Raw genomic sequence first — 12,420 nt, 5'->3', positions numbered from 1 at the left:
TTAAAACTGCTTAAATAGTATTGTATCAGAAAGGAAATATATTTTTATATAAGTATAAAAAAAATATTTTTATTATAAAAAAAAAAGCTTTTTAGAGTAAATTATTAGAGTAATTAGAAGTAAATTCAAATAATACGACTAGACATAACATACTAATATACATAATTTATTTAAATTTTGATTTTAAGTAAATATATAATATTCAATAACACATACATGTTATTCTGTTCCAAATGACTTACGGCGTTTTGGATTCGAATCGTCTGATTTCTGCAATTTGTTAAATATAACTATGACTAATTCTATTTTTTCTTCATCTTAATATTATAATATATTAATTTAAATAACAATCCTTAAGTCTTAAAACCACCATACAATATTTATGATCTTAACGCTATAATATTGTTTACGGTATACAGCAGTTTAGACCGGTTTACCTTACACAGTTTTAAATAATATATACTTATATACGCTTACTAATAAGACGTTGAACACTAGTTCTCAGTTTACTCTGGTATATTACTATATTATGTATTTAATATTATGCGTACCTAATTTCTTTTATTCTAAGAAATCGTCCAAGGTTTTCACGAATTGGGCAAATTTATTGATATAATTAATTCTATGAAGGTGTTACACTAAAAACACATAATAATATTATAATATTGTAAGCAATCGACATACTCTGACACTTTAAGATAATCTACTATACTTATTCTCTGTATATCAAATTTGACGAAGAACTAAACCAAATCTAGATGGAAATTAATCATCGATTTGTAGTAATAATAAACCATATTTTTTAAACAGTCATAAATAGAATTTTGTTGTAATTAAAATTCACAAGTCTACGCACTTTGTCATAAAATCATAAGACAACAACAAATTAAATGCATGAAAGCAAAAACTACAAAATAGTACTTAGTATTCTTAGCTTTAACCGGGTATCTGGTTTATAGGTCTAATGTAGGTACATGTATAAAAATGATAAAGATTAATTTTTTTTCATTTAAACGATAGTAATTTTTAACGTTACATCGTCATTTTCTCGTTAATAATTATGTTGCTTCTAACTTAAAGACGTCTAGTTTTTCCAGCCCTGAAACCTGTATATAATATTTGTATTGCTTATATAAATTCAACGTTATTAGAACACACCGATTTGAATGAAACTCTAAGTTTTAGAAAAGTACAACTGAGGCATTTAAGGATTTTACCATTGTCTGGTTGTATTGTTTTAAAGTTTTCACATATATCACACAGTTAAATTTATTTGAAAAGCTATTCAAAAATATACTTTTTCTACTCTATTATGAACTTAATCTGAGCATTTATATTTTTCTGTCGCCATGTACTTATTTTATATATATACTGTATATACACTATATATTATAATGTTTGCTAAAAGTTTTCCACTGGATATCTAATTGTTTAAAAACAAACAAAAAATAATTTTATAAAATTATGCAAAATATGAAGTAACAAAAAGCCTCGTTTTAGTATTATTAGAGTCGATATTATTTTCTCTCTGTACAAAATATGCTATGCCATTCGTGTACTTTATCAGACTTCATATTATTATTATTCCTAATGTGTTATAATTGTTTGTGCTTGCCAACTGCTCGTTGTTTATAATACTATAAGCCATATAGAACAAAAAAAAATAAATAAACCCAAACGCGTCTACCAACCTTGACATACATAATTATTACGATTTGAGACATTGGGATCTCCTACTTAGTTAATTATTACAGAATAAGGATTCAAATGAGTACTGCATTATAATACGATTATTATATATCAATAAATAACAAAAAAAAACGATTTGATTAATAATAATAATTAGAATAACGATAAAAATATCAAACGCTTAACAATTATTATAAATCCACAATGGAACAAAAAAAAAAAATACTACTAGTAACTTAAATGTTATTAAAATGACTAGGCGTTTAGTCTTTCATGCTAATTTATGTAGTTTTCTCTTATTATTTTAATTGGTTTTAGAAAAAAGAATAGTGAGCATACAAGTTTCGGACCTTGTATGTACAGAAAGAAGTACTATATTCATATCCAAACAGCAATTAAATATTGTGAACAAGTCTCAGAAATATGTTTTAGGAAAATATTTTAATTGATACATTGGTATTGTATTGTATTATATATGTATTGAATAAAGTGAGAACAAAAAATATCAAAGGTACATTCCGCTAATCATTGCACATATCCCTCTTCCCCAGTCGGAAAAAATATATAACTTTGGTGACGTATTTTGGATGCCCTTCGTATCGCCTCAACTAAATCATACCAATTATGGCACTTGCCTTATATGCATTGCACCTCTTTATATTCAAATGGTGTTCATGATTTGTACTCGAATAATATACCTACGTACTTTATATTAAAATTGAGTTAACAATTTTTAAAAATATTTAAACCGAAACAATGTAAAACTTTAATAATGTGAAACTTTAATTTACAACTTGTTAATAATTTAATTTACAATGTGAAAATAACATAAAAATTAAATATTGATAAAATATGATTTTTTTTTATAATTTTCTAAATAAAATTAAAACACAATATTTACATAACATTAATGTTTCCTAATTGCTGTGTGGGTGTATTATTGACAAAACAGTCAACTGAAATTATAAAACTAAAGCAAAAAATGCACCTATTATATTACAATAAGTGTATCTTTTTTTAGAATCTCCTGCCAATGAAATTCCAAACATTATTGCCAATAATGTTGGCATAGCAGTTTTACTTTATTTTATACAGGTAAACAATATTGAGGATTATTTTGCGTTAATAAAAAAAAAAAACCAGCCAGAATTGTTGGCGACTGAATAATCGTTAGCGGTTTTAAGTTTTTTTTTTGTGTAAATATCAAAGCGAGATATTAATTTTAAACATTTATTTTTATTTTATTATGGTTTACAATATGCTTTTAAACTTTAAAATTATAATTGCCAATTTTTGCAAAAATAAAAACTTATATTGGAATAACTAACTATTGTTTAACTTTTTAATAAATAGTTTTGCATAATTTAAAGTTAAAGTCTTATGAAATAAATAAAATGAAATCGGTTAAGAGCTGTTAGAAATGTGAACTCTCACATTGCAATAAATTTGTATATTTAACTACAAATGTTAATTAAAAATCTTTTACCCGATATTTAACTTCAGATAATTGGTCAATTTTGATCAATTTTAATTTTTGTATATTATATATTTTTTTTAAGTATAGCCGTTATGAAATGCAATACAAATTATAATGATTGGTTTTGAAAGTTATTTATAGTTTGGTTTCGTAGCTAAAAAATATAATAACAATGATTATATTATAATATATTTATATGTATATTTTTTTTTAAATATTTTTTGTCTTGATAACAGTTTATTACAAATTTTATTTATTTTATTCTTTTGACGGCCAAAAGTTACAAAAGCATTGTCTATAAAAATCAAATTAAGATACAATCTAGCATGGGTAGTAGTTACTACACATTTATTTTCGAAAATTATTGTCTATTCCATTTTTGCATAATTGCCATCTTGTCTCTATTGGGGTCGTATATATTGCTTGGCGAGTACAGGTTTTGACCACATATCCACGTATGGTAAGTTCATTAAATACCAATGTAGAAAACCCAATAACCAATTATTAAGAGACCGTCAACGATGACTAAACACATTTTGCAAAAAAACAAATTGAGATTTACGTCAATAAATTACAGATCAAATAATTAATTAGCTCCGATTGCTGTAAAAAATTTGCTTTTTACAAATATAATATCAAATTAGTCCACGGGAATTTTTTAATATCTTGTATAAATTCCATGCTCAGCTTACTAACCCGCTCTCTCAGAATCATAGACAACAAATGCGGAAATGTTTTCCAACGATGTGTATCATATATTTTTTTATGTTTCATATTATAAATTAAAATCATTGAGTTAAAATTGAAAATTTTCAATTCCGTTAATAAAAAAATGTATTTTACATCTACCCCAATTGCTAAAATTACCCCACTTGACCCTACACGGTTTCCAGGAGAAAAAAAAATGTAAGAAAACCTCTTATTTTAGTAATTTGTGTTATTATAAGTGTTCTTGATCCGTCGTCGTATGAGTGCAGATGATATATTGGCAGAGTAACTTAAAATTCCACGTATCACGGAATTGCATTACAGTTTAAAACGTACACACGAACACAGTATATACTTACTATTAATCCGTATGTCATATATATATATATGTACTACGTATAATGTATACATGCATAATATTATATTTTTTTTTTGTCATGAGATCCTCGTTCTTCGTACGTCATCACAGCATATATGTATAGGGTTTACCGGATTTTGAACTGCAAACATTGATCTTTGTACTTGATATATAATTTTACGTAGATTAAAAAGGTTATCCATGTTAGGTTATTTTTTTCAATTTTACATTATGGATTTTTAATGAAAATTTCCATAAATCATATTATTTTAATTGGATTTCTTGTGAGAAATTTGAAACAAAATTGATATTAAAACACATTTTTGCCCTTTAAACTTGATTGAATATTTTTTTATTATTATCTAATAATAATAAAATCATCATCGCCATGTAGTTTAACGGGCCTTGTAGGTCAACCGCTGTCCCATGAAACTTTAATTGCAAAAGAAAAATCATGAGATAAAGCTAGAAATGTAGAAGTATGATATTGTATTGGTAAAAGCTTTGTAATAAATAAATAAATCGAGTGCATTGTTTATTATTATTATTAATGTTATTTTGTAAAAAAAACAGCGACATAGCTGTCAAGCATTTAGCGTAACTAAAAAAAACTCATCGAGTTTTCTGGATTGACCCCAGCCTAAAAACATTATTATGTTAAAACAATCCGTTTCTACTCCTGTTAATACAAAGGGTTGAAGGTAAGACGCTGGACAGTCGGACTATGTGGAGAAAAAGCAATTACAACGACCATGCGGCCTTTGTAAGTTAAATAACGCAGTCTACAATGTTGAATGTATACTACTTGAGAAGTACTGAGTATAATAACGATATTATTGTCCGAGGACCTATTCGAACCGTAATTACTGTGCAAAAGGACCGATCATTTTACAGAGGCACATTGTTACTGTTGTGGAACAATTGTATAATATATTACATACTCGCTTTGAATGTTGATGAAGATTTTCTTGACAGAGGGAGCCGGGAAGAGTCTACAAGGAATGTATCTCGGCGACGTTTATCTTAAACCTTTATTAATTACTAAAATATGCAACTATTGTACTTTGTGATAGAAATTAATTAACGTCAATCTAATCATTTTTTTATTTCTATGACTTCGCTAGTTACTTTCATTAATATTTAGCTTAGAGCAGTTTTGTGGAAATTGTTTCATTTGCTAAAATACATTTTTTTTTTTTTATAAATAAATGAACAATCTGTAAAGCAAGACGGTTTACAATAGGTTCGTGCGATTGCAAGAAGAAGAGAAAAGTAAATAAGTAAATATATATATATAAATATATTAGAGACTGATGATTTGTAAGAAGGAGCCAACCAGTGTTGGTACTTCGTCATGTGGTAGTGAGGTTAGTCATCTAGTAAGTCACGGCACCATGTACGTTTTAGGCGCCTTCCTGGGGCCCCAGGAATAGCGGGGACAGAGAGTTCGGAGATTAAGGGATTTCGATGGTTGTGATTATTGGAGTGGAAGCGCTTGTAGAATATTTTGGCGGCGCTTTTTACTGTTGAGATGGAGATGACTTTATGGAGAGCGTCATTAGAAACGTAATATGGAGCTTTTGTAATTTGGTGGAGGCATTTGGAGCTAAAATAATATAAAAGAAAGAAACACGACGAAAAAGAAACGATGTGAAACGTACCTGTTAGAAAATATTTAAGATAAGACCCAAAAGTCAAAAGTACCTACTCTAACATTTATTTCGATGTTCTTATTATTCGAAAAAAATGTATTTGCTTACAATAATTGTTTTACTTTTAAAATTTGTTTGTACAAATCGATATTGTTTTTAATTAATTATTTTATTACATTTTTTTCTAGATTAATCAGATCGGTAGCATGTCCCGAGCCTAATATTGCAGCAGGAAGACAGAAGTCACTAAGGAGTTATGGTTAGTTTCTTAATAACAAATAAGTAAATACTAATTATTAATTTTACCAAACATGTATTCTCTCTTTTAATAAAATCATCAATGAGTTACTAAAATTTAGTTATTCAGGCATATAATTGAAAACGTTTATAGTCGAAAAGAATCACAAAACTCTCAAACATAAATGTATACGTGATGAATTAAACAATATTATTGAACTTGTAATATTAGTATCGTTAAAATATAGTTTATAGTATAACTTTGTAGTTTGTAGTTTATAGGTACTTAACAAACTTTGTGGTTATAGATAACAACGTAGATTCCATGTCCTATAATAAATTAATATGTTTGCAAATATTGCAAACATATTAATTGAACATGTAGTATTCATACCTGAATATTACCCATAGCTAATGTTCTTCTAATTCAGCAATGAGCTGATCATAAAACAGCGCTCTGTTTTATAGAAATAATATTTAAAAATTTTGAATTTCTGTACTAAATAAGTTTTAATAAAATTGCAAATGAATTCAAAATAATTGCTTAATAATAATTAGCTAATTTAACTGATAGATTTACAATGTCAAATAAGTATACAATTTAATAGTGTAATAAACTTACTAAAATAGTATAATACCATTAATAATAGTAACACTGTCAGCAATAATGTTCACCCATATTTTCGAATGAGACCACTTGGACCATACCCTAAATTCTAATTATATGTTAGTTCATTCTTTATAAAGGGCAAGCTCGTAATATTTTCATCTATGTTAGTCTCACGAGTATAACTTTGTAATTTTAAGTTACTTAACTCAATTTTTGTCTTTAAGCCTAATCGATCTATTGCGTTAATGATTTTTTTTTTGTTCAAATCAAAGTTTAATCACGTAACTATAATACACTTTGCCTAGTTCATATACAAATAAATACAATAGGTCTGAAACTGATTTAAATTTAATTAATGCTAAATCTATAGCTCAACTTTGAAAATAATTAACACTCGCTAATACACACGTAACGCTACATAATAATATGTAAGCACATAATGCACGTACTGCATAATTTATAAATATAGTGCACTTCGATGACCGGTTATTCTTCGCCAAATTGTATCGTTAATACTGTTAAAAATATAATTTATACACATTAATTTAGGAGGATTAAAATCGTCTAATAAAATACAATTTGATTTATTATACATATTGGTTAATTAAGCGATCGAATTAAAATAGTTAATACACAAGTAAAGTGGGGAAAAGTAAACATAACTGACAATAAATCTGATAATAAATAATAGACAAATGACAGAAATATCTAATAATATAATCAAAACAAATATATGCTCAACTGTAAAGGTAGCTAGTAACTACAGTCCACTCATAAGGGGTATTGCTTATAAACTAGAAAGCGTTAGAAAATATGCGTAATATCTTGAATAAGAAAGTTTAGATTTATTGATATGTGGTTTCGTAGCACATCCCCACACTGGCGCCTTATATAACAAGAAAGGGCGGCGAAGCTGTTTGTAGGAGGGAGGAACAGTTTCCGTTTAAATTGTATTAGCGATATGACAGGGGTTAAAGCATTTTAAGCCGTTGATATCCTTGCTGAATTTTTGATGAGATATGCGGGTTCTAGGTCAGTTTACGATCTAAAATAACACCTTAATATATTAACACCTCCTAAAGTTAGCAGAAGGGGAATAGATATTAAATTTTGGTATTTATCCTCTTAACATTTTGATAATAAAACCCCTATTTAATGAAGAGTTTGACTATTTTTTTAATTAGCTGGAAAGCCACGAAGTACCTCAAAACTAGATCACGTCCTATCTCCCTATGTAAAATACATATTTAAAAAAACATCTTAGATATTTTATATATATATATACATATATATATTAAATATTCTGTACACAACAATTTTTCTTCTCCTATCTGAATATTTTAATTATCTCAAGTATTTCTTCAAAACTTGTTATTAACCAGCCAGATATTTTCATTCTATTGTTATTTTTAAATTAAAAAATAATTTTAAAGTGTTGCAAAAACATAAACTTTTAGAATATTTAAACTATAGAAATTGATTACAGAGCTCTAAAGACTGTCGTACGCTGCTATTTAAATTTTAAATTAATAACACAATGAATATAAATCAAGTTGTAGTAAGAAAAATATAATTTAAAAAAAATTGCAATTTGTATGAACAAGTGTTGTAATAAAAAATTTAATTATTTTCTTATGCTGTTGACACAAGTTAACATGACGAAACCCTTAAGCTACCGTATAAAGTTTTGTGAGTATAATAAGTTAATATTAATTACACCATATCGTACGAAATACTTGTATTTTATTGTAGTGTAATTTTAACTATAAAAAATAACAATGGCTGCCAAAAGTAGTGCATACTTGTTATGCTGTTTTGTTATAACGTCAAATATAAAAATAATAGAATCAGCAGGTAACCACCAGGTAAGCATTTATTTAAACTATATATTTTTCTTTGAAAAAATTAAGAAATTCGATTATATATTTAGCAGTAGATAGCAGTTGTACAATATACAAATTATTCCTTACGTTAAAATGTTTTATAATAATGCAAAATATAAATATTTAGGTACTATGGTATTTTGTTAAAATACTGACACAACTTTGTATCCGTGTATAATATAATATAACATATTTTCAGACAAAATATCAAAATAAACTCGACGGTTTCCGGGTAAAAGAGGTTAAGTCTATTTTTGTCGAAAATAGGGTTATGTCGCCATAAAATACAAATTTTAATTCTAGGAGCATGAATATTATGAGATAACAAAAATATGATTGGGTATTAAGAGACAAGTAAAGTTATCCCCTTTTTACCATCAGTATGATTTTAATTTAAAAGGGGTAAGTTAATAACAGTTTGTTGATTATATTTTTTAGCATTTTATAGCTTATTTAAAACGTTACAATTTTAAAATGAAAAAAAACTTTGTTTTCGTTCTCTTGAAAAATTGCAATTTTGAACTTAACCCTTTTTACCCGGAAGTCGTCGAACTATATTTAATAGCTGCATCATACTGAAATTAAGTTTCTGTTACTTTGAAGCATAATGTATCATTGGATATAATATCATAGATTATTTCAAGGCTGACCAAATTTTTTTTATTTTTAAGAGTTTTATAATTACTGTTATCAGCAATTAAAATCCAACTTGATTATTTTAGATAACTCCTATACGATTTTTTGTTCAAACTTGTTTTGAAGAGTATGTATGTACCGTAAATGATTTGAAAACATTCAACAAACATCCGATAAGTATTAAACCCGCTGAACAGAAAATGTTGTCAACACGGGCTTGTAACAATATTAATGATTACCAATTGAAATTAAAAAGCCGGGATAAATTAGAAAAAAAAGCTCAAGACGTCAAATGCAGTTTTTGTGTCATTACAAAGTCAAATATATTAAACATGAAGAATTTAATTGAAAATGTAAAAAGTGGAGAGCCTTTCATTGATAACGAGAAAACAGTAAAAGATCTTAAAGAGGAAGTAGAAATTATAATTCATTTATTACTGTTGGCAAATATTGAGACGGGCAAATGGCTTTGGAGTTACTATTTGAAAATCATTGCCATCAGTCAATACTATGACAATAAACCTTTTATCCATGAAAACCCGTTCGAAGACCACCAACTGCAAACCGATGTTTCAGATTTCATCGAAAATTGTGTGGCTGAAAATTACCTTCCTCTGACTACAATGGAATCTGATTTGGTTTCGAAAAAGCAGGGTGTATACAAAGATATGTTCAGCGACCTTCGGGATTCTGGAATGTTTTCAGGTATTTTAAACGGTCGTGTCGTTTTAGTCACGATAACATTTTTATATCTAAAACCATTTTGGGACGACGGAAATCAATTATTGTTCAGACAAATAACTGGAGCCGATGTCGATTGGAGTAAGGCGAAACAACGACATGAAGTCGAGGTGACTATTACCAGGAAGTTTGTGGAAAACCGCACTTGGATGTACATACCGTACGGTCGCCTCGACCACCAACACTTATTGGTCAAAATTGTTGATGCCAGATTGTATTGTTATGTTTCGGTTGTACTGAATATTTATGAAAAACAACTATCCATACTCGAAGGACACACGCTGACACGCATCAAAGTTCTTGTATGTCACGTTATCCAATACGCATTGAAGGTAACGGCGTACAAAGATGATTTTCTTGTGGATATTTTATCAGAATTCAAGTTTGCAAAAATAAACGACACCAACGAGATAGAAGACGTTTCCGCAAGAGTGAAGGCAAAGGCCGACGAGATTCTAAACGATTTAAACAGTGTTAGCAAAAACAATATTGATTGGCTCAGTTTCGTTAGTGTACACCAACTGTCTACTGACGATTTGATAATGAGAATCATTAAGGATTTCAAAGATTATTTACACGAATTAAAACGTTTGTGCTTGCCGTTCGAGTATAAAGTGTTTTTACATTTCATAGATGTAATTAAATCGTCCGTTGCACAATATATTTAAATTTTAGGTTAAGAACACAATATTCATAAATCAAGTTTTAATGAAATAAAAGAAAAAAAATCAAAAAGAGTTGCAAACTGTAGTAACAAGTTTAATCGAATAAATTTGGAAAATTAACTAATAATATTTAAACAATTTAACATATTTAAAACTACAAGGTACCGTAAAATTGTATCGAAATCATAATAGGTTTGAAATAAGGATGCGAATCTGTGAAAACCAGTACAGTCCAAACCAACCACAGTAAGAAAGTATTAGTAGGTAAGTGAGTAAGGGAGGTCCAGTGTTCACAGCTTAAAATACAAATATCGATAAAATCATTGTACCTAATGACAATAATGAACTTGAATATTAATTTTTAGTGTTAGGGTAGTAATCATATTGTAGATGGTAGTAATCATCTTAATCATAGATACGATTAAGATGATCATCTGTCTATAAAAAATTATTGTCATAGTTACCCATGTACCGTAATTAACAATATAATGAAAATATGTTCATTACCTGTTGACTGTTGATTCACTCAAACATAGCAACCTGGAAATTGACTAGGGCCACAGTGTAATTTCCCACTATTTTCGGGGTTTTTTCTTAATAAAAAAAAATGTTGACTGCAGATTTTTGAGAAAGTTGTATATGTTATAGTTCCGTTCTAGATCGAACTTTAATCTAATTTTTAAGTCTAAACCTCTAAAACTTGGCTTGAAAAAGTGAAATAAAGAAAACAGTTCTATCCCTTCTAGAGGAAAGGATTTGTGATATTTTTTTTAGTTTTGTCAATGTTTATAGGTAGAATTGTGTTTAAAAAATATTCCATACAAATTTGGAACTTATACGACTATTTTAAAAAAAGTTATAGAGCATCGTAGTTTCAAATTAAAAATAATTATGTACAATTTTTTGATGTTTCTCTCAATTGAAAGGGAAGGGGTAAATTTCTTTAATTTTTGGTCCAATAAAGTACCTTTTAGGTACGACTTCTGATCTGTAGAGTAGCTAAACGAAGAAATCTGTTCAGCGCTTTAAATAAATAGAAAAAAAATATTGTAAATATAATATACCTTTCAACTTTTTAGGTTACTATTTAAAATATATTTTATTTATTAAAATCTACTTAACAACATTTATTAAAATAAAAATAAATGTGTAGGTAATTTGTAACAAGTTTTCACTATCAATTTGGCGAACAACAGTGCGATGTTGAAGGCGAGTCCTTATCCCCCTCTGCGACGACGGACTAACGACCCGTCCAGGGCAGCGAATCCGTCTTGAAACCTGCTATCTCGTGGTGGCAGCGTTAGGCCTTAAAGGCCCGTTAAGCTTGATGATGATGATTAAAATTGGTTAAAACTAGCTGATTTAGATGAAAGTTACATTAAAGTACTGAAATTGGTTGCTGCGTCTCATGATGATGATGATGATATACATATATTTAGAACATTCTATAATGTAATTATATTTCAGAGAATTTATCCAAAGGGCAAAGTATGATTTACATTATTAATACAGTACAAAATCATCATCATGTTTTTAATTTGTACTATATTTGTAGTTATTTTGTTGTTGGTACTATGGAAAAATGGTAACATTATCTTGTTAAAAAGAAATAGGTATCAATAAATAATAACCACATATTATTTATGTATAATATATATTATTTTGTATTAAACTTTACCAATTTTACATATTTAATCATTTATGTACATTTTTTTTTTTTTATATATACTATAATTGAATAACTAAAAATCATACCTTAATTTT

General features: G+C 27.8%; 2 protein-coding genes across 5 annotated transcripts in view; both read left to right on the top strand.

Moving 5' to 3' along the window:
- LOC126847605 (uncharacterized) overlaps window positions 1-12,420 on the top strand; it is a 53,172-nt gene that overhangs the window by 7,386 nt on the left and 33,366 nt on the right. For 3 of the 4 annotated variants that reach the window (XM_050587927.1, XM_050587918.1, XM_050587920.1), the window contains exon 2: window positions 6,073-6,166. In XM_050587927.1, the coding sequence (XP_050443884.1) occupies window position 6,166 (1 nt within the window). In that variant the 5' untranslated portion in view covers window positions 6,073-6,165. The remainder of the gene's footprint in view (window positions 1-6,072; window positions 6,167-12,420) is intronic. The other variant, XM_050587932.1, reaches the window with a different exon arrangement.
- Window positions 8,463-10,669, top strand: LOC126847593 (uncharacterized). The gene is made up of 2 exons (XM_050587906.1): window positions 8,463-8,596; window positions 9,337-10,669. Exons 1-2 carry the CDS (start codon window positions 8,510-8,512, stop codon window positions 10,657-10,659), a joined length of 1,410 nt encoding a protein of 469 aa, XP_050443863.1. The 5' UTR covers window positions 8,463-8,509; the 3' UTR covers window positions 10,660-10,669.

The sequence above is a fragment of the Adelges cooleyi genome, unplaced genomic scaffold, assembly GCF_023614345.1.
Source record: "Adelges cooleyi isolate 19-005CV unplaced genomic scaffold, UGA_ACOO_1.1 ACOO_flye_CR_arks_rails_tigmint_CR_PRNA_1, whole genome shotgun sequence".
Classification (NCBI taxonomy): Eukaryota; Metazoa; Arthropoda; class Insecta; order Hemiptera; family Adelgidae; genus Adelges; species Adelges cooleyi.
Note: the sequence above shows the minus strand (reverse complement) of the source record. Positions and strands in the feature narration are given on the sequence as shown.